A 26028-nucleotide genomic window follows, 5' to 3' on the forward strand; every position below is an offset into this window, starting at 1 on the left:
AAAAAATATTTGTTATGCTGTACACCTGGAACTAATACAAAGTAATATTGAATTTAAATTGTAATTGAAAAGTAAAATTGAAAAAACCTTTTGTTGTCTTTATTTCTTACGGAGCTTGTTGTATGGGTAGATTATGGTCTCATTAAGTTAAACAGGGTCACTGTCAGATATTACATTTGTTATAGAATGTAGTGTGTCTGATATTTACATTTAATTGATGAAGTTTTTCAGGATTCTCCTGTACCATGATCAGCTATTACTGCTGTTACCATATTAGTAAGTGAAGAAAGGGGTAATGTTAAGCTGTCTAATTTACTGTCTCTAGGTCATTTAAAAAATACCGTATTTTCCGGCGTATAAGACGACTGGGTGTATAAGATTTTCCTGGGTTAAAAAGTCATCTTATACGCCGGAAAATACGGTAATATAAATAGGCTTTTCACCCAAGTCTCTCTCATGAATAGTATCGGGTACCGTATTTTCCGTCGTATAAGATGACTTTTTTTAAAAAAATATATTTTATTGATTTTTCACAGAGAGGAAGGGAGAGGGATAGAGAGCTAGAAACATTGATGAGAGAGAAACATCGACCAGCTGCCTCCTGCACACCCCCACTGGGGATATGCCCGCAACCAATGTACATGCCCTTGACCGGAATCGAACCCGGGACCCTTCAGTCCGCAGGCCGACGCCCTATCCACTGAGCCAAATCGGTCTCGGCTAAGATGACTTTTTAACCCAGGAAAATCTTACACGCTCAGTTGTCTTATACGCCGGAAAATACGGTACTAACAACATTTTTATTTTAGGATGGTTTAGATTTACAGAAAACTTGTAGGGATAGTATAGAGAGTTCATGTATAAGCCACACCCAGTTTTCCATTCCAGATCATTTTGGGTTCACCTTAGATATTTTGTTTAATGTTTGAGAAACTGTAGGACATTCATAGGATTCTTGACTCTGACCTTAAGGAGCATAAAAATTCTAGTGGGAAGGATAACATTTCCTCAGATTCCTTTTTGGAAAGGTACCTTAAGAGGTGGTGATAGTGACTTTAGTGAGAACTTATAGGAAGGAGAGATGACTGCCACCAAAAGGATAGGGAAGATTTTTCCTAAAGGATGTGGCATTTGAATTGGTCTATAAAGAGAGATGACATTTGGCTATTCGGAGTTAGGAATGGAATGCTAATAACTCAGGTGGCCTGATTCATTTCCACATGCTCTCTTTGAGGAGGATGCAGGTATGCCATACCAAAAGGAAGTGTAGAGTTTTGGTGCAACAACTACCCTCCCAGGTGTTTCATCATTTCTTGCTAAAGTCTGTCATGGGTATTGCCAATATTTTTCACTTTTTTTTCTTATGTTCCTTTTTGACTAGATGGTTACATTATTTTAATCCAGCACACAATGTGAGCACTGCTTTTGGGACCTTATTATCTAGTGTAGTTATAAGCAGAGAACTGAGTTCCATGCTCACAGGATCTGTGGTCTGTCTCTTCTGTCAGGTGTCGGAAATGGCTGTCTCTGAACTACCTGGTAACCCCAATGCTGTCTGGACAGTGCGCCGGCACATTGAAGGTAAGCAGCCCTTTCCCAACAGTCAAAATGAGGGTCTGGGTGCCATTGACAATAGAAGGTGTAAGCGGCTGCATTGATAATAGTTCTATGTCACGTCATCTAACACCATATACTAGAACCTTTTCTGACCTGATACTATGTTTTGAGGCTCTTCCAGTCTGGATGCCTTCACCTACTTCTTGTAGAAATGGGTAAGGGGTGCATAGGGAGGTTGTTAATATTCAGTACATATACACTTTGGTATCATAGAGCCTTCATGTGTGATGTTCTTTGACTATTCACCTGTAAGACACTGGTTTCATCTGTGTAAGCGATATGGTGTGAGGGAAAGGTTTTGCTTCATTTGTCTTCAACCATGTTCCTCTATTGTGCTGAAACCACAGTGAAATTGATGGTTATTCTAGGTATTAGGCGCTTTGGTAAAGCTTGTTAATTAGTCCTGCTTGATGGATGTAGTTGTGCTTAAGGAAAGCAGAAATAGATTAATTGGAATCAGAATTTTAGAGTGAGTGGAAAAAGAATAGAGGAGAGATGGAATCTGAACTCCTAGACAAAAATTCCCATTTTCCCTTTTATTTACTTTGAGTTCATTTCTATTCCTAGACCTCATTTTCCTTTTGTTTCCTTAGGAATGTAGGACTAGTGAATAAGATCACCCTGGCCAGCATACAAAGCTTTTTCAGGAAACAGCTGAATTTATTTCTGATATTTAGATGTTCTGGTTGTGTGGAACAAATTTAATGGAAATGTGTAGGAATTAAACCTTTTTCTATTAGCAGAAAACACATTTTGGTGGATTTTGTTTTTATATAGGCATTGGAATCAATCTGAGTTGAGAAAAAAAAAAAGAACAGGTGAATAGGAAATTAGGTTCATTTTAGCTGAGAAGATAATTAGACAATTGATTTTTGAAATATTTCGCTATTATATGTAATGTCATAAGAAGCTGGTCAGTATTGATGTTCACCTTTATCTTGGTAGCTGATTGACTTCATGGCTCTTGAAAACATTGCCAGGACTGTTCGAATTAGAAAGCTCCTGTGAGATAAAAACTAGTGTGCTTCCTCCCTTGTTTGTTTTACTTCTTAAACTGTTTTTAAATAGACTTATATTTACTGAAAAGTTACCTTTATTTTTAAAAGTTACCATATTAAGGTTCACTGTCTCAAGATAGTTTATCAAGGTAATAGAAATGGAAGGCCCTGTCTCCTGAATTCCATTGCTCATTTGACTGACCCTGCAGTGGGAGTCGGTGATTCTTGCTCGTTTGTTAGGATAAGTTCTGTACTTTCATCCTGCAGTCTTTTGAGTGCCCTCATGTACTCAGCAATAAAGATAGGTTCCTATTTTCAAAGCACTTGCCGTCTTAAGAAGATAAGTATACTAAACTATTGTGTGTTCTCGTGTGATGAAAGGCACAAGCATGTTGCCAAGGAGGGGTTAGAGGATGGAATGGGCTTTTTGGACAATGTTTGATAAGTTAGTGATGAGCAGTATGGTGCATGGTGGAACTGGTAGCTGAAAAAATTTCTCTTCTGAATATCAAAATCTAGGGAAAGACTACATCTTGGTAAATTATACTCTTTAGAAAAACAATAATTTGGGCTATCACCCATGAAAACAGGACAGGTTCTCTGTGTTTGTTCTCTTTCCAGATAACCCCAGGTTACTGTTGAGTGAACATTCCACATGTCCACACATGCCGCAATCTTCCAGGCAATTACTAACCATGGCTGGTACGTGGTGATGCACACTACCAATACCAAGCCTTTTTTTCTCTTCCACAGGTGGCTGGTGAAGGTGCTGATCACCACAGGTGTGTACCTACTGCTAGGGTCTACCATGGGGTCTTAGAGTTTACCCAGCAAGAGGGACTACACAAAATATTGAGGCTGCCCTGATGGCATCTCTCAGAGGGTAACTTTGCAGTTGGATGTCCTTGTGCATAATAATAATGCATACCCATCTGCCTGTATATTAAATGGTCTGAGGCAGGAATCAACTTGTCTTATTTTCTTCCACAGAAAGTGGAAAACATGACTGATTTGTTTTTAAGCTGAAAGAGTCTGTAGCTTGAAAACTTAATCTTCCTATTCTCCTTTGAAATTTTGTATATTCCAGGTATACTAACTGAATGATCAGGTCCTGGAGAAAGCCCCCCCACCCCTTTTTTGAATATAATATGAGGCAAGACAAACACTGAGTAGCCTGAATATAAAATAAGAATGAAGGGGGCTTAAATCATCTGGATGGTCACTCACCTTAGCCTTTCGAGTGGGCTGCTTGTTGAGCCTCAGATACTTCGCAGGGGGAAGAAGAATAAAGCATCCTCTCTGTTGGGGTGCTTCAGCAGTGCTCAGACAGATAGAAGTCCTGTTTAATTGAGGCAAAGGTGCATTCTTATACCCTAATAAATTCTTCACTGAGGAATGAACTGAGGTTCTATATGAAGCTTGCAACCCTTGGATAAAGGCAATTTGGATGTGTATCATTTGTAGTAATTTACCTTGATTGAAGCTTGATTTTGTTCTGAACTCCAACTTTTAACCTATAACCTCAAAATACAAGGGCTACTAATCTGCTGCAGGTCCTCCTTCCCATAAAATAGAAAAGGTAGAGGTTACAGTGTGCTTAATACTCACAGGGTAATGGATATTTTGAGAAAATGTGATGTTAAGCAGGTTTCAGGTATTAGTCCTTGCTCTACTGCTTGTTGAATTGCCCAGCAAAAGTTGAATTGCCACATTTAAGTCCACTGTGCAACTCTATTTCATATCTGAGCAGTGGGGTCTTGGGTCAGAGGGAAGATAAGGACCTAGGTAGCCCTCCTTCCTCCCTTCCCCCATTCTCTTGCATGTAAGTTAAAATTTGTATGGTCTCTTCTCTGGAAGCCCCCTTTTCTTGTGACTGAAGGAAAAGAACTGAAAACCTGGCTAGTTTGAGCCTTTTTGTTGTTTGACTTTAATTTGCTCTGGCACAACTTTTAAGGTATTGGATTTCAGTAATGAGAACGTGGGAAAGGACACAGTATTCATATAATGTTAAAATTAAGCAATTCCTGTTATTTTTGCACACCAGAAATTTCCGGTTCAAAAACAGCTGGTGTAAAGCCTCCAAGTTTGGTGTCGTGTGACTATGGTTTTGCTGTGCACGATTAAGATACCCGTTTCAGGAACAACTGTGTCATTACTCATATTATGAATGTGAATAGTGCTGTCTTACAACTCTTTATTTTAAAAGGTATCCCCAAAGCATTTGATATGTGTTGACAGTTATAACAAAATAATCTAAAACCAACTCTCTCCTCGTCCACTGTTAACTGCTTATAATTTGGAAATTGAATCCTTACTTTGGATTCCTTGTGTAGCCATTAGATTACACCCATTGGGAACAATCTTTGATTCTTAACCTTTCAGCCACCCAGTCAGTACTCACATGTATTATTAACTGAAGCAAAAAGTCTCACAAAACTACTTAATCCTTACTTTGTGTGAAACAATTTCACAAATCACATTTATTTCTGCATATTTCTGTTTAAAAGTACTGATTACAACCCACCAAATTGATTTTATGTCCTGCTAATGGTTCAGAGCACTACTGCTGTAGATTACAGCAATAAAACATTTTCACTGGGCTCTCTCTTTTATTTAAATAAAGAACACTGATTCTGCTGAGCTAATCCAGTAATCTTAGTTCAGCTGAATCACCTTAGGATCATTCGGAACCCAAACTGTCTTTGATTGTGGTTTGGTTGGATCAAACTTATGTCATTGAATTCTGACCAAGGCTCAAGTCAGGCAGAAAGGGTACTGTAACTTCTTCTGCTAAGACAGTGGTCGGCAAACTGTGGCTTGCGAGCCACATGGGGCTCTTTGCCCCCTTGAGTGTGGCTCTTCCACAAAATACCATGGCCTGGGCAAGTCTATTTTGAAGAAGTGGCGCAAGTAAGGTAGCCACTCCTAATTTAGTGCCTTGTTTACCTGGTTTCTGTGGGAGGGACAGAAGGAGGAATTGATAGAGAAAATTCAAATGTAAACTAGGAAAATCTCAACTCTTTTAAAAAAATAAATGTTCCCTTATTTAGTATTAATTAACCTGTATGCCAGATGTGGAAGATACACAAAAGCTTTTTTATGTTGTAGGGTAGAATGTATGGGAAATGGATGACCTATTACAATGGGATGTGCATGGGAAACTTGAGGTTGCCTGTATACCTCAGGTCCTCTGACTTCTTTGAGAAAATCATTAGTGTTTGTTTATCCAACTACATTTAATTAAATGGAAAGCAAATCCTAATACGATTGCTCATGACCACTGAGTAGTTGTATTTTTAAATAGTGAAAAACCAGAGAGGTCAAGAACTGACAATATAAACAATTTCTCCTCCCTACTTCCTGGTTATCTAGTGTTCCAGAGAGGTTAAGGATGACAATATAAACAATTTCCCCTCCCTATTTCCTGGTTATCTAGTGTTCTTACATCATTCCTATTGGGACATACCAGGGTTCTCAGTTTCCAACCCTAAAATGACTTAGTCTCATGAAGGCGTAAGTAATCTGTTTTATTCATTAGGTCTTGTGTTCCCACGTAAGCTTCATTTGCAAGAAGGTGGGCACCTTTCTGGTTATAACGAGTATCTTTTAAGAATAGCTTGTGCGCCCTAACCAGTTGGGCTCAGTGGATAGAGCATCGGCCTGCGGACTGAAAGGTCCCAGGTTTGATTCTGGTCAAGGGCATGTGCCTTGGTTGCAGGCACATCCCCAGTAGGGGGTGTGTAGGAGGCAGCTTATCGATGTTTCTCTCTCATCGATGTTTCTAACTCTATCCTTCTCCCTTCCTCTCTGTAAAAAAATCAATAAAGTATATACTTTTAAAAAAGAATAGCTTGTGATTGGCATCTGGCACAATTAAGTTTAGCTTCAATATATATAAACGTTGTATTTAAAACTTCTTCATGCCACTGATTCCCTTGCTTTGTCCTCTTGCATTTTTCCAGCTAATGTCTCAAGAAAATATTAGTTTTCAGAGGTATTAGAAGTGGGTGTATCTACTCAATGTATTTAGGCATTTAAGTATATCTGTAGGCTCTTACGACCCTCAGTTATCTTTTGGATCATCCTGTGCCGTTTGTCACATGACTGTGCGTGGTGACTACACATAGAAGTGCCTCTTCTGGAAGGTTACTAAAGAGAAAACTTAGTGTGTCTCATTTGGCTGTGTAATTAATAACTTATTAGCTAACCAGCTCCTTTTTCCTCTTTCAGATGAGTTTGATGCCTACATCATTGTGTCTTTCGTGAATGCCACACTTGTGTTGTCTATCGGAGAGACTGTGGAAGAAGTGACTGACTCTGGGTTCCTGGGCACCACTCCAACCTTGTCCTGCTCCTTGTTAGGAGATGATGCCTTGGTGCAGGTGAGAATTCTCAGAGAGCTACTTACGTACTCACCTTACTTGCTTCTTTCTTTGCCCTCATTATGTAGGCTGCTGTGTTTACCTTAATGAGCTTTAAACTTCTTTGAAGTAGACATTGCAAGATACGAACTTTTTTTTTTTTTTTGGCATGGGTAATTTTTTTTAAATTACTTTATTGATTAAGGTATCACGTATTTGTCATCAACCCCCTCTCCCCGTTCCCTTCCCAAACCCCCACACACGCATGCCCCCCTCCCCCTGTTGTCCGTGATCACTGGTTAGGCTCATATGCAAGCACACAAGTCCTTTGGTTGATCTATCTCCCTTGTCCCCACCCTCCCCTACCTTCCCTCTGAGGTCTGACAGTCTGATCAATGCTGTTCTTGTTCTTCAGTCTATGTTGTTCATCTTTTCCCCTAGATGAGTGAGCTCATGTGATACTAGGAATACACTTATAGGAACCGAAAATGAGACAAGCAATAATAGTTATGCTGAGAGGCAAATGAATCAGTCTATAGTGAGTTTCTTTCTGGGCCAACAGTTCTTTTGAGTCCCTGTTTCTATGTCCAACAGTTGTTTATGTGTTCATAACAGCAATGATATTTCAGTTCTGGATGGTGGACAAATGGTGGTAATGCAGGTCCGACCCTCTCTGGTTTGGTCCTGGGCAATCTGCAGTGACGCATACCTGCTGACTGCTAGTATGGCAAGGCATCGTCCGCGTCTTCCATCTCTGGACTGTTTCTCTTCTGACTTCATGGCTGGAGCACTCCTGTCAATTCCTCTCTGTTGCAGGAATCCACATGTCTCGGAGTTGTTTTCTGAAAATATACAAACATATTCTCGACCAAAAGTTAATAAAGGAATATTTTCTATAAATTTGACTTGTGATCCATTTTCATTTTTTGGCCCAAACGATTTTCAAGATACGAACTTTTTTAAAGCTGTCCTTGCCTGTAGCCTATTAGCTCTTTTGTCATTGACCCAACTGGTGCTTCAAATGCTCCAGATCTGACAGGATTGACAGGTCTGATAGGTGTGACACATGCTGAGCAATGTGTCAAATTGCTAAAGTCAGGTTTTCTTGTTATTCCAGGTGTATCCTGACGGTATTCGGCACATCCGAGCAGACAAGAGAGTCAATGAGTGGAAGACTCCTGGAAAGAAAACAATTGTGAAATGTGCAGTGAACCAGCGACAAGTAGTGATTGCCCTGACAGGAGGAGAGCTGGTCTATTTTGAGATGGATCCTGTATGTTATTTTATTATTTACTGTGGGACTTGTGTAGGGTCCAGAAGTAGAGATGGGAGTTGTAGTCCAGGTATCTAGATTATATTCACAAGAAAGAGAATTGAGGGAAAGTGCCCACAAGCCAATTTGGCACTTATGGGGGAGTAGGAGTGAGTAAGTTCATGTCTTAATTCTCATTGGAGTTATGAAACCCCATCCTAGCAATGAAACACTTGCTTTTCCACCAAATATTTGCCATAGTTTTTAGTCTTGGAATCTCAAGTAGAGAAATTCTTGATCATTGATTATAGTAAGAGGTAAACTATTGATTAAACTTTATTGATTAAGGTGTTACATATGTGTCCTTATGAGCTGTTTTCTTAGGAGAGGAAGCAAAAAGGAACTTAAAAGGCCTCCTCCAGTTTCTGAGTCCATGGTTGGTGATGAGTTGGTTTGTGACCTCTCTTGTCTTTACTCCTATAGTCAGGACAGCTGAATGAGTACACAGAGCGGAAGGAGATGTCAGCAGATGTGGTGTGCATGAGTCTGGCCAATGTGCCTCCTGGAGAGCAGCGATCTCGCTTCCTGGCTGTGGGACTGGTAGACAACACTGTCAGAATCATCTCCTTGGACCCCTCAGTGAGTGTTACCCTCCATTTCAAGAATCTTCCAGTTGGAACCTGAGCACCTGGCCCACTCCTGATGGCTGTCTCTGAGATCAGCTGTGCTGAACCCTGAACTCTGTTGCTTCTGGATATCATCATAGTGGCACATTTCAGGAGTCTTCTGCAGTGCTTTAAAGATGCTAATTCGAGACTGCTCACCGCTTCTTTGGCTAAACCCTTGACACTCTCTTATAGTTTAAAAAAAAATCCCAAGAATGTTTTTACAGAAAAGGACTTGGGCTGGCTCCAGGGCTTTAGATGACTTTTAGGGGAAGTGACCTTGCTTATGTACTTTAACCCCATTATCCACTTTGACAAAAAGAGGAAAGCATGATCCTCTGAAGAGCTTATTTTAAGATTCAGTTTAGCTAGTAACCCGTTTCCCCTTTGGAACTCACTCCTCAGATTGTTCTTTACTCCTAGAATTAGATTTCTCTGGGTAGGTTTTTTCCAAAATTAGTCATTTCCCATGTTCTTTTCTCTTTCTCCCGTAGGACTGTTTGCAACCTCTGAGCATGCAGGCTCTCCCAGCCCAACCTGAATCCTTGTGTATCGTGGAAATGGGTGGGACAGAGAAGCAGGATGAGCTGGGTGAGAGGGGCTCTATTGGCTTCCTATACCTGAATATTGGGCTACAGGTAAGAAATCCAGGGGGGCATATTGTTGGTGTCAGGTCTCCTTTAGGTTTCATGCACTCCTTTGTTCAATATGGGAATTTTCTGTGCCCATGGTTTCAGTTACCATTCAGTGAATGATGCTGCTCTGTGTTTCCACTGTTCTCAGCTCTAATCCTATATAATAATCCTATATGATAAAAGGCTAATATGCAAATCGAACGGCAGAAAGACCGGTCACTATGACATGCACTGACCACCAGGGGGCAGATGCTCAATGCAGGAGCTGTCCCCTGGTGGTCAGTGCACAACCACAAGGGGAGTGCTGCTCAGCCAGAACCCAGGCTCATGGCTGGCGAGTGCAGTGGTGGTGGCGGGAGCCTCTCCCACCTCTGCGGCATTCCCCAAGGGCTCGTGGACTGCAAGAGGGTGCGGGCTGGGGTGAGAGACACCACCACCCCCCCACCGACCCCCGAGTGCATGAATTTAGTGCACTGGGCCTCTAGTTAGAACAAATAAGGATTAGAGAAAAGTATTTTCATAAAGAGTCTTTGATAAAAATGCTTTGCCTTCACTACTCTGGGTCAGAACTAGGTGGAGTCCTCAAGATTCACCTGTATGCAGCTTTTAAAACGAATACCTCACAATTCATAATGGGCTCCACTAGCAGTAAAGGAGCTCTTCCTGGCATGAAAAGCAGGAATTTAAGGATCAGGTAGTGTCAGGGTTTTTTTTGTTTGTTTGTTTTAATCCTCACCTGAGAATATGTTTCCATTGGTTCTAGAGAGAGGAAAGGGAGGGAGGCAGGAAGAGAGAGAGGGAAACATGGAACAATTGCCTTCCATGCTAACCCTGATTCAAGATAAAACCCCCAACCTGGGTATGTGCCTTGGCTGGGAATGGAACCTGCGACCTTCCAGAGCAGCGGTTGCCAACCTTTCGGACCTCACAGACCACCAGCTATTCCAGAGAACAGGATGATGCTCCAACCGAGTCACACCAGCCAGGGCAGTGTCAGGGGAAGGCGATGCCCCCATCACGCTTCTGCTGCAGCCACTGCAGCTTGCCTGAGCCTTGGGCCCTCACAGTGGCAGCGGCCATCAGCAGCTTGCCTGAGCCCCGGGCCTGGGCAAGCAGCAGCCACCATCATGTCCCCAAAGCTGCAAGTCTTCACCCACCCGGGCCTGCTGCACGCGCAGCCTGCTGATTGGTCGTTACTGTGATGGGGTCCTGACCCATTTGCATATTACCCTATTATTAGATAGATAATGTAAACCCCTTATGTAATATAGATTTTCTAATAGCTACCAAAAAAGGAACAGATGAAGTTAATTTTAATGTTGTTTAATTCAGTATATTTAAAATATTTCAATTTGTAACCAATATAAAAATTAATAAGATTGTGTATTCTTTCTTTTTTATTATTTTGGACTAAGTCTTTGAAATCTGGAATTTAGTTCTTTACACTTAGCACAACTCTAATCGGACTAGCCTCATGGCTTGCTGACTATAGTATTGGATAGCACAGATCTAGGGGTTGATTAGATTTGAATTTTATTTGTGTGTGGGAGAGGAGAGAATATTTTATAGGTGGTTCTATTTACTCCTGTTATATATCAGAAGGCACGTGACATCTGGTTGTCCTACTATAAGTGATGTTAGAATGCTTGTATTTATTTTAGATTACTTGTTTAGAAGTCCCCCCATCAACAGCCTTTGATAGACATTGCCTAGATTTGTTTATTAAATTAGGGTTGGGAAATGATGATTTTCTATTTCATCATTTAATTAGCTGGAATTTTTCTCTAAAGACGATTTGCTTCATATATTTGCTCACCCTGAAATACAGTTCATATAGGGAAAGGATAAATACTTAATTTTTTTTCCTTTGCTCATCCAATTTCTAGAGTAAGGAGTCTGTACCGTAACAATTTTGAGGACTGATGGGGTTTTATAAAATAACATAAGAACTTGCAGATTTTTATATATTTGTGTTTCAAACTACTGCAATCTTTTTTTTTTTTTTCTTTCTTTCTTTCTTTCTTGGATGCTAAATAACCTCATTTTAAATGAATGGGAGTTCCCATTTGAAGTTGGCTCTTTTGTCTTTTTAACATGACCCCACTGTCTTTGGGAGCTTGCTTTCCTTTTGGCAAAGTGCTCCACACACATCCTGGAATGTTCTTGCCCTAAACCTGAATGAGCTGTTTTCTTAGGAGTCTTATTATTTTTAGGGCAAATAATATTTGTAACTGCATATATTTTTAAATTATAAAGAATTTAGTGTACGTGGTAAAAAAAAATTTAAGGATATACAGTGAAAAATAAGTGCTTTTCACTTAGTGTGTGCTCAGTAACTACTTGAGCGAGTGATTTAGTGAGAGAATGAATGAATGGTTTGTTAGCTAGTTATTAGGATGTTCTTTTAACTAAGTCAGTGGTTGGCAAACTGCGGCTCGCAAGCCACATGCGGCTCTTTGGCCCCTTGAGTGTGGCTCTTCCACAAAATACCACGGCTGGGCGAGTCTATTTTGAAGAAGTGGCGTTAGAAGAAGTTTAAGTTTAAAAAATTTGGCTCTCAAAAGAAATTTCAATCATTGTACTGTTGATATTTGGCTCTGCTGACTAATGAGTTTGCCGACCACTGAACTAAGTCATTTCCTTCCATCTGCTTTGAACTTATTATATAATAAGTGGCCAAGAGAACTTTCATCATGGGTAGGCCTAACCCACTCCTCTCCTTTTTTAGAATGGTGTGCTGCTGAGAACTGTCCTGGACCCTGTCACTGGGGATCTGTCTGACACCCGGACTAGGTACCTGGGGTCCCGTCCTGTGAAACTCTTTCGTGTTCGGATGCAAGGCCAGGAGGCAGTAAGTAATGAAAGGGGTAGGCAGCATCTTTGGATGTTAGTAGCATCAATAAGATAAATCCCCTTGGTATAAGCTTTCTTTCATTAATTTACCAGTATATAGTTAATTTGACATTAGCTCTATCTTGGTTATTTTATTTTATGTTGGAAATCTAGGGCCCCTTAATCCAGAGCTTCTTAACATGTTCCATGATTGGATTATCGGTAAGTTGGGATGTTGATCCCTTCAGCCCTCAGGCTGGGCAAATTGAGCAGAGTGAGCATTAGCTGGATGAATACCTCCCATCTAGGGTACCACTTACCCATGAGCAGCCTTGTATCGGTATCATAGTTTACCATGTAATGTGAAAGAGGTCCTTTATAGGTGAGAATATCAGTACTTGTGGTACTGTGCTAGTCCTTGTTACTGCATTTAATCCTTACAACTATCCAGCCTTGTGATAGTATTTCCATTTTATAACATGAAAACAGGCTCAGAGATTGAGTGATTCCACACTTTCAGCAAATAGTAAGCCATCCTGCCTCTTCTCTAGGCCTCTTTTTTTATTTATTCTTTATTGATTAAGGTGTTACATATGTGTCCTTATCCCCCCCCAGCTCATGCCCTCACCCCCCTAGTGTCTGTGTCCATTGGTTATGCTTATGTGCATGCATACAAGTCCTTTGGTTGATCTCTTATCTTCCCCCGCCCCCCCACAACACCCCACCCCCGCCTTCCCTTTAAGGTTGGATGGTCTGTTCGATGCTTCAATGTCTCTGGATCTGTTTTTGTTCATCCGTTTATGTTGTTCATTATATTTCACAAATGAGTGAGATCATGTGATATTTATCTTCCTCTGACTGGCTTATTTAGCTTAGCATAATGCTCTCCAGGCCTATCCATGCTGTTGCGAATGGTAGGAGTTCCCTCCTTTTTATAACAGCGTAGTATTCCATTGTGCAGTTTTGTAATCCACTCATCTGCTGATGGGCACTTAGGCTGTTAGGCCTCTTTTTCTTTTTTTAAATATATTTTATTGATTTTTTACAGAGAGGAAGGGAGAGGGATAGAGAGTTAGAAACATTGATGAGAGAGAAACATTGATCAGCTGCCCCCTGCACACTCCCTACTGGGGATGTGCCCGCAACCAAGGTACATGCCCTTGACCAGAATCGAACCTGGGATCTTTCAGTCCGCAGGCCGACCCTCTATCCACTGAGCCAAACTGGTTAGGGCAGGCCTCTTTTTCTTAAGGTAACTCTTCAGGTTTCTAAAATTCATTTGGATATTCTGCAGTCTGAAATTGGGGGATAGCGTGTTTGCTCAGCATACTATGTTTGAGTTCTTCCCAAACTTACTCGAGGTGTTTTTTTCCTTCCTCAGGTGTTGGCCATGTCAAGCCGCTCATGGTTGAGCTATTCTTACCAATCTCGTTTCCATCTTACCCCCCTATCTTATGAGACCCTGGAATTTGCATCTGGCTTCGCCTCTGAACAGTGTCCCGAAGGCATTGTGGCCATCTCCACCAATACCCTGAGGTGAGAGAGTCTCACAGTTGAAGCCAGTGGATAGCCTTCTCCCAAGGGCTTGGACTGTACTTTTGCCAAAGTGTCGGAAAAAGTTATGAAGAGATGGCAAAAGAGCCAACTAGTATGTTGCAACTGAAACCTTTATTTGGCTCAGGATTTAGGAACCTGGTAGCCAAGTTTCGGTGTTTGGAGTTTTAGCTTCTGATTAGACTTTTAGGGCCAAGTTTTAAAACTTCATAGTACAGTTCAGTCGTCTTGTTTTCTAGGCAGTGCCATTGGGTTAATTTTAGAGCAGGATCGCTCATAACATTTTCTCACTCTATCTTGTCATTTGCATTGTTACAGCTTAAACTTTAACCTCAATATAAATTATTTAGGCCTTTTACAAGTTGACAGACTAGTTTACGCTGATAATGTTGGAGTGAGCACTATTTATATTGCAAGCTGGAAAATAACCTGTTCAGTTTGACTTTCTTAAGTTTTGGGTTTTTTGTTTTTTATTTAACCTTTATTAATGCCACCCATGTTGTTGGTGTCCTGGTTATAACTATTGGCTGTTCACAATGGATTCCTAAGTTTCATAAAGCTTAGATTCAGGAGGCCATTTTTATGAAACACCATCAGCACAAATACCACCTATCTTCAGGTAATTGCAGTGCTTCACAATAGTTTCAGAATTGGTGCTCTTTATTTCAAGGTTTGTCAGTAATAAAAAAGAAAATTTAACTCGTCGTTATCACTGGAGTGATAAAAAAAATTACATTTGAGGGTTCTAATATGAATTTCACTGGTGAAAACTAGAATTGTCATGAAACAGTGCTGGGCTGTTGCCAAAGTGGAGAGCCTTCCCTATCTTGTCTCCTGCGCAGAATCTTCCAGATTGGAAGTCTGGTATTTCATGTTGTCTAATGCCAGCACTAGAGCTTTAGGAGTTGATATGTTTGCTGTGACGACTCATGGACCATTTGAACACCAGTTTGTAGGTTCTGAGTGAGTGGCCTATTAACTCCCTTTCTTTTTCATGTAGGATTTTGGCATTGGAGAAGCTAGGTGCTGTCTTTAATCAAGTAGCCTTTCCACTGCAGTACACACCCAGGAAATTTGTCATTCACCCTGAGAGTAACAACCTTATCATCATTGAGACTGACCACAATGCCTACACTGAGGCTACAAAAGCTCAGAGGAAGCAGCAGATGGCAGAGGTAATGAGACTGACCTTCAATGTTCAGTTTAACCATTGGTATGTCTATAGACGCAAGCGGCGGACCTTTTAATTAAATTCAAAATATCGTGGCAGTTAACTTGTTAAAGGTGTTTGTGTGAAACTGTTGCAAAGTTTAAACTCCTGTAATTGTTGATTATTCTTTGTTATATATGTGTGTGTGTGTGTGTGTATAACAAAGTTATTCTTCGTTATATATAAGTGTGTGTGTGTGTGTTTATTTATTTTTTAATTCTCATCCGAAGATATTTTTCTATTGATTTTAGAGAGAGTAGAAGGGAGAGGGAAAGACAGAAATATCGATGTGAGAGAAACACATCCATTGGTTGCCTCCTGCACGAGCCCTGACAAGGGCCCAGGGCAGGAGGTGGGGAGCCTACAACCAAGGTATGTGCCCTTGACTGCAGTCAAACCCAGGACCCTTCAGTCCACAGGCTGACGCCCTATTCACCGAGCCAAACCAGCCAGGGCTATTTTTTGTTATATTGAAGATCCAGGCTCTTCTGAGTCCTTCAGGCAGAGCCCTTTAAGTCCTTGGTTTTAGAGTTTTTCTTGTGACTTCAGGACTAATACACTGACCTGGGTTTATTCAGTATTTAGTTCCATCTCTGGAACAGAGTTCTTAAGTCCTTGAGTTTCCAAAACAGTCTGTTACATGTTTCCTGGATTTGGGCCCAACAAAGATAGCTTTCATATTCCCCATAACACTAGCTCCTTCCAGAAATCATTTCTCACCAAAGGCAAGTATCCCCAATCATGTAAAACTATATCTGGTCTGGAAGAGAGGAGATCAGTAGAATTAGCAAAGGAAATTAGATGGGAACTACTGGTGTCTCCTTTAGTGATCTTCCCTCTTCCTCTTGTCTGTGTACCTCTCCCTTTAATCTTTTCATTTTGGGAAATTCTGATGTGGTTGACAGACTTTGCTGTTTTATAGATTATGGACTGCCACTGGAGGTGTTCTTGCTACTTATTCACTTTAACCCAGCACCCACTTCTGAATACACCAACTCTTCCTTGTTGTTTTTTTTTTTTAGGAAATGGTGGAAGCAGCAGGGGAGGATGAGCGGGAGCTAGCTGCAGAGATGGCAGCAGCATTCCTCAATGAGAACCTCCCTGAGTCCATTTTTGGAGCTCCCAAGGCTGGCAATGGGCAGTGGGCCTCTGTGATCCGAGTGATGAATCCTATTCAGGGTAACACACTGGACCTTGTCCAGCTGGAACAGAATGAAGCTGCTTTTAGGTAAGGAGTCCACAACATCCAGGATCTGGAACAGGAATTTTCTGGGCTGTGACTGCTGCCTAACTCCTGCTTCTTTCTCTGTGCAGTGTGGCCGTGTGCAGGTTCTCCAACACTGGTGAGGATTGGTATGTGCTGGTGGGCGTGGCCAAAGACCTGATACTGAACCCCCGATCTGTAGCAGGTGGCTTTGTCTATACCTACAAGCTTGTGAACAATGGGGAAAAACTGGAGTTTTTGCATAAGGTAGGAACCAGCCAGTGGTTCTACTGGATCTTATATCCTACTACACTCTCCCATTTTTGCTTAACTTGTGGATCAGGTCTTTTGGTGACCATTGTGGACGCCAACTCATTGATTCTGATCCATCTCTTGGTAGCACATGGAAAATGCTACTGGGGCTTGCATGTTCCAGTGAAGCTTTGCTACCTGTGTGCTAACCATTCACACTGAACTGGCTCCTTGTTTACTAGTCTTACTAAGCAGGCAGCAATTTGTGATCAAAATTCATCAGTTTAAAGAGTTAGTATTCTCTGGGGAGTTACTGTTCAATGGTTACAGAGTTTCTCTTGGAGAGATTTAAAATGTTCTGTGGTTGGATTCTGGTGATGGTTGCACAACAGTGTGGATGTACTTAATGCTAATGCATTATATACTTAAAAATGGTTAAAATGGTAAATTTTATTTATGTATATTTTATTATAATTTTTTAAAACATGTTTATTGATTTTTAGAGAGGGAGAGAGAAAAAGATCGAACAATTGCCTCCCATAATCACCCCAACTGGGGATTGAATCTGAAACCTGGTTATGTGCCCTGACCAGGAATTGACCAGCAACCTTTTGGTGCACAGGACAATGTTCAACCAACTGACCCACACTGGCCAGAGCTATTTTACTATAATTTTAAAATTAAAGAAAAATAATTCCTGTTGTCTCCTATGAGACAACACTGACAATACATGAACGTGGCTTCTCCAACCCTCCCATAAGGGGGGTGTCTTTTAGAAAGTAATTATTTCATAGACCCTTCTTTGTACTAAGCTCATTGTGTCTCCCTCACAATTAAGATGTCACTAGCTCTCCTTGGCTGTTTATTCCTCCACAAACTACAGATTTTGAGGCTTCACTGCTAGTTCATGGCACTGGCTGAATTAGCATGGGCTCTGAGTCAGTGTTCATCGGGAACCAGGACTTCTTTTGACTTGTGGCATTGATTTATTTGCTGGGTAAAATGCAGCATGTGGAACCTGTTTACCCAAACATCCTGTTGCATAGTGTTGTATGTTGGTTTATTTCCCTGGTGAGCAAAAGATAATCACTTGACTTGCTGTCTATCTTTCTGACAGATGCCTATAAAAGGCATTTTGGGTTGAGAGGGTGGGGCTAGCATGTTCTAATAGCTGCATTACCTGTTTTTCCTCACAGACTCCAGTGGAAGAGGTCCCTGCTGCTATTGCCCCATTCCAGGGTAGGGTGTTGATTGGTGTGGGGAAGCTTCTGCGAGTCTATGACCTGGGAAAAAAGAAGTTACTTCGAAAATGTGAGAACAAGGTAAATATGATGGTAGAAAGCCCCAGATCTAGCTAGTGAGGAAGGAAGGGGAGGCATTGGCATGGCAATGTTAAAATCGGGTCGTTATTAGGACCTTGTTACAGTCATCTAATTTCAGGTTCAGAATTAGGCCCTTGAGACTTGAGATGGGCATGAGAAGATGGGTTTCTTGATTTCTTCAAACTAAGAACCATGTTTCTGTCCTGCTTGCTTCTATAAGGAATTTAACTGTGAGAATTAGGAATATATTTTCTCTACAGGCATTCCTTGTCTTATTGCTCTTTTGCATATATTGCATTTTACAAATTAAAGGTTTGTAGCAACCCTGTGTTAAGCAAGTCTATCCATGCCATTTTCTAGCAGCATTTGCTCACTCTATATCTCTGTGCCACATTTTGGTAATTTTTGGTAATTTGTGATAAGTGATCTTTGATGTTACTATTGTAATTGTTTTGGGGCTCCATGAACCATGCCATATAAGACAGATAATTTAATTGGTAAATGTTGTATGTTCTGACTACTCCCCTGACTCTGCATCTTTCTCCCTCTTATTGGGCCTCCCTATTCCCTGAGACAACAATATTGAAATTAGGTCAATTAATAACCCTACAGTAGCCGCGCTTAAGTGTTCTGGTGGAAGGAAGAGTCACACATCTCTCACTTTAACCCTTTGCACTCGCTTGCTTTTTCTCGATTCCTGCTACCGATGCTAACCATGTCGAGTCACACTCGACATCCGAGTGCAAAAGGTTAAATCGAAAGCTAGAAATAATTAAGCGTAGTGAGGAAGGCATGTCCAAAGCAGGGATGGGCCGAAAGCTAGGCCTCTTGTCCCAGACAGGTTGTAAATGCAAAGTGAAAGTTCTTGAAGGAAATGAAAAGTGCTGTTCTAGTGAACAAATGATAAGAAAGCAAAACTGCCTTGTAGCTGATATGGAGAAACAGAGTGGTCTGGATAGATCAAACCAGCCATAATCTTCCCTTAAGACAAAGCCTAATCTAGAACAAGGCCCTAACTCTTCAATTCTATGAGGGCTGAGAGAAGTGAGGAAGCTGCAAAAGAAAAATTTGAAGCTAGCAAGAAGCCACCATCTCTATAACATAAAAGTGCTGATGGTGAAAGTACAGCAAATTATCAGAAAGATCTAACTAAGATAATTGATGAAGGTGGCTACCCTAAACAGCAGGTTTTCAGTGTAGGTGAAACAGCCTTATACTAGAAAAAGGTACCAGCGAGGACTTTGACAGGTAGTGCCTGGCTTCAGAGCTTCCAAGGCTAGGCTGGCTCTCTTGTTAGGGGCTATTGAAGCCAGTGCTCTTTACCCTAGGTAAATCTGCTCTGCCTCTATAAATGGAATAAAAAGGCCTGGATGACAGCATATCCTATCTAATAAAGAGGGAATATGCAAATTGGCCATCACTCCATCACAAAGATGGCTGCACCCACAGATGAGGCCAAGTTCCCATAAGGAGCCTTAACGAGCAATCAGTAGGGACCTGAGGCTACGCCCTCCCCCGGCCCCGTGGGGCTTAACAGGGGACCTCAGGCTGTGTTCCCCACCTGGCAGGGCTTGGCAGGGGACCTCAGGCTACGTTCCCTACCCAGCAGGGCTTGACAGGGGACCTCAGGCCGCACCCTCCGCCCCAGTGCCAGGCCAGGGGACCTGAGGCCATGCCCCCCACCCGGCGGGGCTTGACGGGGGACCTCAAGTTGCGCTTCCCATCCTGGTGCTGGGCTAGGGGGACCTCAGGCTGCTCCCCCTGCCCCAACGCCAGGCCGGGGACCTCAGGTCGTGCCTCCTGCCTGGTGGGGCTTGACAGGGGACCTCAGGCCGTGCCTCCCACCCAGCGGGGCTTGACAGGGGACCTCACGGTGCACCCCCAGTGCTGGGTCGGGGGAACTCAGGCCTCTCCCCCGCCCAGCGGGGCTTGACAGGGGACCTGAGCTGTGCCCCCCTCCTGGTACTGGGCCGGGAGACCTGAGGTTACGCCCCCCCACCTGGCAGGGCTTGACAGGGGACCTCAGGCCATGCCCCCCACCCAGCGGGGCTTGACAAGGGATCTCAGGCCGTGTCCCCCACCTGGCGGGGCTTGACAGAGGACCTCAAGGCACACCCCCCGCCCCAATCTGGGCTGGGGGACCTCAGGCCATGCCCCCCGTCCTGGCTCAAGGCCAGGGGACCTGAGGATACACCCCCTGCCTGGTAGGGCTTGACAAGGGTGGGATTGGCTGGGTCTGGATCTAGCCCAATGGGGGTGGGGGGGGGGCTGGCCAGGTCTGTGTCTCACACAATTTTGAGGTGCATGGGGGTGGGCGGGGACTTGACTCTGGGTCCCATGGTGAGCCCCAGACTCTGACAGGAGGAAGGTTTTTATATACATTTTACTAATTTTCTTTCATCTCTGACACTTCTATTATAGAGAAAGGGCAAATAGCAATATTAAATTATTTCCTCTAATTAATCCCCTTTTAATGTGCACAAATTTCATGCACCGAGTCACTAGTCTATTTATAACATGGTTTACCAAATATTTTAAGCCCATTTTAAGATCTATTGCTAAGAAAAAGGAAAATAAAAAGATTTCTTTCAAAATATTACTGCTCGTTGACCCCCAAGGTCCCTGATGGAAATGTATGGAATTAATGTTATTTTCATGCACTGGGGAAAAATTCATATGATTCACTTAGTTGTGATACTATATTAACACCATTTAGCTCTTTTTCCCCATCTTCTAGAAATTCATTGATGACCACTATTCTTTGGTGTATACTATTCTACAGACCCTATATATGTTGCACTCAGGGGAAGCTGGAGTTTCTGTGGGTTCTGAACCTCAAGGTTATACCCATTGTTGTCCTTGTTTTTTCCAGCATATTGCCAATTACATCTCTGGGATCCAGACTATCGGGCATAGGGTAATTGTGTCTGACGTCCAAGAAAGTTTCATCTGGGTTCGCTACAAGCGTAATGAGAACCAGCTCATCATCTTTGCCGATGATACCTATCCCCGGTGGGTCACTACAGCTAGCCTTCTTGATTATGACACTGTGGCTGGGGCAGACAAGTTTGGCAACATTTGTGTGGTGAGTTGATATTTACTTGGGTTATATATAGTGATGTGTATAAAAGCTGGCTCCGTTTGTGGTAAAGGCAAGAATCCAGGACTATGATCTCTAGTATGGAAAGTAAAATTGGGTATACAATTTAGCCCTACTAAGGCTCTCTCTTAGAGAACTTTGTGTTCTCTAAATCTTATCAATTTTTTTAATTTTTTCCCCGCCCCCTTTCACCTCCCTCCTCCCCATGGGACATGATTTAATAATAATAGTTCCGTTTGAGCTAATGCCTAATATTTATTTTCACATTTTGACTGGATTTTGGTTTATTTTTTTAAGCCCCATCTGACTTCTCTTGTTTATGTTCTGTGGTCTTTGTTTTTTTGCTATGTTAGACCCTTGCTCATGGGTGGAATGTCTTGAGTTTCTCACTCCTAGGACACCAGCATAGGTGCAGGAGACATGCTCAGGCCTCTGCCAAAGTCAGTGCCCCTAGGTTTACTTGCAAGGATCTGGGGCACACATGTTGATTGGTGTTCCGGGTAAGTAGATGCAGGACCCAGCCCTGTGATTTGTCACTTCCTTGTAGGTGAGGCTCCCACCTAACACCAATGACGAAGTGGATGAGGACCCCACAGGAAACAAAGCCCTGTGGGACCGGGGCTTGCTCAATGGGGCCTCTCAGAAGGTAAGATTCAGGAGGGGGCCCAAGGAGAGGCACCAGCCTGTGTAGTACATTTCCCTTGACCTGCACTGAGGAAGCATGTTTTAGTGAATTATCCACAGTGCATGTGACTGTGCTGCGTGTGCTCTCCTGCATGCATGGAAGTCCCTAAATTGATAGTATGTAGCCTGTGACGGATGGACACTGGGTTTGACTTAAAGTGTCCAAGTCACTCACTATCCCTTTTTTATGACTCTGGAGTAGAAATTTTTCTGAGACATTTAGCAGCATAAAATCTCTTTGAAACATAGTGAGATCCTTGAAAACGATGGCTGCATGGGATCATTCTCACCAGGTCTTCTCAGGTGTGTGCTGGCCCTACTCTACTTCTATAATAGAACATCTGTGGACTTCAAAAAAATACCTTTCCTTTTGGAGAGCACGCCTAGCGTTGGCTGTTTGATCAGAAATTACCTCATGACTGCATGTTTGTAAGGGCATTAAGCTCTAAATGTTAAGAACATTTTTAACGTAAATTTTAGTAATGTGGGGGTTTTGAAAGGTGAAATCTGCCCTTTGGCGGTATTGCTTGCTTGTGGGAATCGAGAGCAGTCTCCTGAGGCCCACACAATTACTGGTCTGTTTTTGACTTGCAGGCAGAGGTGATCATGAACTATCATGTGGGGGAGACAGTACTGTCGTTACAGAAGACTACACTAATCCCTGGAGGCTCAGAATCGCTTGTCTATACCACCTTGTCAGGAGGAATTGGCATCCTTGTTCCGTTCACATCTCATGAGGTGAATTCTCCCACACTGCTCTGGCTTTTGCCTTCCCAAGGTGCTTTCTTTGTGCTAAATCTGCTTAAGGGAGCAAATCCATTGTCCCTACCTGCAACTGGGAGTGTTCTGGAAATTTCATAAGCTGATAAAATGCCTAAGGAGATAGGAATCCCGATTTTTTTATTTATTTAGCCCCATGGGAAAAACCATTTGTATGGTTGATGTGGGTATAGGGTTAATTATAAGCCAAAGCCCCAAACCAAACCCCACAGATTAGGAATGATGGTATGATAAGGACTGGGGCACTTTTTACCTCTTAGAGTCAAATCTAGGATTGGCTAAATTTGGTTTATGTTATTCCAACCAAGGAAGCCGGCATCAAGAATCTGACTTCACAAACTACTCTTTACACATGGTGTTTTCATGTTTTACAAGTACAGGGAGGTTTTCTTTCGGGTTTTAGCTATTTTGTTGTAGCAGGACAACCTGTGGTCATCAGAGGAGTGACTTCGATGTTTGACATCTGTTTTTATGATAAAAATCAGTGGAAACCGCAGACTAGTAGTTGAGATCACTTGTCTTTTAGTCACAGATCCTTTGTTTCTTCTGCCAGGACCATGACTTCTTCCAGCATGTGGAAATGCACCTCCGGTCTGAGCATCCTCCTCTTTGTGGGCGAGACCACCTCAGCTTTCGTTCTTATTATTTCCCTGTTAAGGTAGGTCTTTGCTGGAAATGTAGGTTGAAAGGGGGAATCATCCCATTTAACCAGTATTTTCTTTGGTCTTTTCACTCCCTTAAAAATCAGAATAGTCCTGCTGGGTCAATGTGGCTCAGTGGTTGAGCATCAACCTATGAACCAGGAGGTCACTTATTCATTTCCTAGTCAGAGCACATGTCTGGGTTTTGGGCTCAATCCCCAGTAGGGGCATGCAGGAGGCAACCCATCAGTGATTCATCATTGATGTTTCTGTCTCTTCCTCTCCCTTACTCTTGCAAGTCAATAAAAATATATATATATATTTAGGCTCCACCCTCGGATAGTTGCGGAGTATTGAAGCTAGAGTGTTGATCAATTGATGGTTTCAGAAAAAAAGACAACTAAGCTTTGGGTTTCAGATGAAGTTTCTCGTGAAACATTGGTTTAAGTCAGACTGTTAAAATGATGGATTGACCCTAGCTGGTTTGGCTCAGTGGATAGAGCATCAGCCTGGGGGACCACAGGGTCCCAGGTTCAATTCCGGTCAAGGGCACGTACCTTGACTGCAGGCTCCTCCCCGGCCTGGGCCCTGATCAGGGCTTATGCAGGAGGCAACCAATTGATGTGTTTCTCTCACATCAGTGCTTCTCTCTGTCTTTCCCTCTCTCTTCCACTCTCCCTAAATATAAATGAAAAAATATATCCTCCGGTGAGGATTAACAAAAAAAGCAAAAAAACAAAACAAAATGATGGCTTGATGGCTATTTGGAATGTAGAATAATTACAGTAAATTAGGAACTTTACCTTAAAATTGCTACAATATGGCATAGTGATTTGCCAGAACTGTAAAAAATTAGCCAAAGCAATTTTGAGAAAAAAGAAAGAAGCCGGAGGTATCCCACTCCCTTATTTCAAAAAATACTACAAAGTGACAATAATCCAAACAGCATTTTAGCAGAAAAATAAACATATAGGCCAGTGGAACAGAATTGAGAGGCCAGAAATATGGGCAAATATTTACTTTTTAAAATATGTATTGATTTTAGAGAGAGAGGAAGAGAGAGGGATAGAGACAGAAACATCAAGGAGAGGGAAACATTGATTGGCTGCCTCCTCCATGCCCTCTACTGGGGATTGAGTCCGCAACCAGGGAATCAGTTCGGGTCCTTTTGGTTCATGTGTCGATGCTCAACCACTGAGCTGTACAATGGCCAGGCTAGACAACTACTTTTTGACAGAGGAGTCTAAAACATACAATGGAGAAAAGGTCTGCAGTTTCTTTAAAAAATAATAATTAGTATTGCTTTGTAGTTATACATAAATTTTATTGTAATGTGCTTTTGTACAGTAGTTAAGAATGAAAGTCACATTGTCTGGTGCCCAAAAAATCAGAACAGTCCGAATGAAGGAGCATCAAGAGAGTAGATTGATGGAGACAGTAATGGGAGAGCTCCAGGCAGAGCACAGCCAGAGAAAAGGTTTCAACTAGCTTTGTTCATCTGAACTCTGGCTACTAAGAGTCACCTTACAGTAGTGTTCCTGCCTCTGTAAATGGGGTTAAGGTATTTGTAGAATAAAAAGCTCTGCTTGCAGCTGCTGCTTTAGCCATCTTACCTTTTTCTTTTGCTCTCGTTTTTCTGTGCCCTAGAATGTGATTGATGGAGACCTCTGTGAGCAGTTCAACTCTATGGAGCCCAACAAACAAAAGAATGTCTCTGAAGAACTGGACCGAACCCCACCTGAGGTGTCCAAGAAGCTTGAGGACATCCGGACCCGCTATGCCTTCTGAGCCCTTCTTTTTTCTATGGGGCTTGTCAAAGACTGTGTTTTGTTTTCCTCGCTACCTGGCTCTGAACCCATATGGCAGAAGAAGGGTGGCTGGATAATTAAGACTTCCCCTAGAGTGATTGGTTTCCCCTAAAATTGGCACTGAGATTCGCTGTGCTTCTCCCTGCCTGGTACATAATATATTGCCCCGGGTCCAGTGTGGAATACAATGCCCCGTAATCCCCAAAACTTTCCCTGCATTGATATTTCTGGCTCTCATGTCTGCTTTTGTACACACCTTTAATTTTTAACTGGTTTTCCTGTAAATAAAGTTTTGTATAATGTTATCTTTGTAGGAGGGAGGGAGGGAGGCAAGCAAGCTGATGTGGGGACCAGGTTGGATATAGTATAACTCTTGAGTTGTGCCACTCTGGAACCTAGCCAGAAATACAAACCTAGTTTTTAAGGTAGCTGGTGTCCATGTGTCTTTTTCTAGGGATGAGAATTTAGGTGAGAGAATTGAGCCTGAGTTGGAGCAGGAAGAGCTGAGAGTATCCTCCTTCCTTCCAGCTCCCTGCATGGATTTCTGCACCCTGTCCGCCTGCTTTCAGCATTATGGTTTTTTGGCTTTCTCTAGTCTTCTATGCAGATGAACTTGGCTCAGTAACCATGTGGTCACCCATGCCTCTTCCCAGTGGATATTGAGGAAGAATGGCTGATTTCTCCCCTGTGTTAGCTTCTACTTCGAGGTCTTATAGTGTAGGATTTGGCATGAATTCCATCTGGGTAGTCTCAACAGATGCTCCCTTTACAGCTCCTGTAATGATTTTTTTGCCCTATGACTACTAGGAAGGATCAATAAGTACAGAAGTACCCAGATATTAACCTGCCCTTGGGAGCAAAGTTTATGTAGAACATGTTTAAAGGCACATGGGTAGCTAGGGGGCCTGTCTGCAGCATACAGGCAGGCTCTGGAGGGCCTTTATGGTGTGAGGAAACACCACTGGTAGGTAGCCTGTCAGGTGGAAGTGAGCCAGTCTCAAATTTTCTTTCTAGCCCACACCTAATGATTCACCTTCCTCCTGCCCAGCTGTGTGGGAAGCCCTAATCTTTCAGGCAGCTTCGCTGAACTTGGAGAGAGCTAAGCTCACTGCT

General features: G+C 42.4%; 1 protein-coding gene across 1 annotated transcript in view; it reads left to right on the plus strand.

Moving 5' to 3' along the window:
- Positions 1 to 25772, plus strand: part of SF3B3 (splicing factor 3b subunit 3) — a 44715-nt gene extending 18943 nt beyond the window's left edge. The window contains exons 11-26 of the mRNA XM_079799390.1: positions 1509 to 1581; positions 6846 to 6997; positions 8094 to 8249; positions 8712 to 8867; positions 9388 to 9531; positions 12257 to 12379; positions 13742 to 13896; positions 14915 to 15089; positions 16147 to 16352; positions 16439 to 16595; positions 17777 to 17902; positions 20775 to 20987; positions 21550 to 21648; positions 22281 to 22424; positions 23020 to 23124; positions 24755 to 25772. Coding sequence (XP_079655516.1) covers positions 1509 to 1581; positions 6846 to 6997; positions 8094 to 8249; positions 8712 to 8867; positions 9388 to 9531; positions 12257 to 12379; positions 13742 to 13896; positions 14915 to 15089; positions 16147 to 16352; positions 16439 to 16595; positions 17777 to 17902; positions 20775 to 20987; positions 21550 to 21648; positions 22281 to 22424; positions 23020 to 23124; positions 24755 to 24895 — 2325 coding nt within the window. The 3' untranslated portion in view covers positions 24896 to 25772. The remainder of the gene's footprint in view (positions 1 to 1508; positions 1582 to 6845; positions 6998 to 8093; positions 8250 to 8711; positions 8868 to 9387; positions 9532 to 12256; positions 12380 to 13741; positions 13897 to 14914; positions 15090 to 16146; positions 16353 to 16438; positions 16596 to 17776; positions 17903 to 20774; positions 20988 to 21549; positions 21649 to 22280; positions 22425 to 23019; positions 23125 to 24754) is intronic.
- Positions 25773 to 26028: the final 256 nt, after the last annotated feature.

The sequence above is a fragment of the Cnephaeus nilssonii genome, assembly GCF_951640355.1.
Source record: "Cnephaeus nilssonii genome assembly, chromosome: 20".
Taxonomy (NCBI): domain Eukaryota; kingdom Metazoa; phylum Chordata; class Mammalia; order Chiroptera; family Vespertilionidae; genus Cnephaeus; species Cnephaeus nilssonii.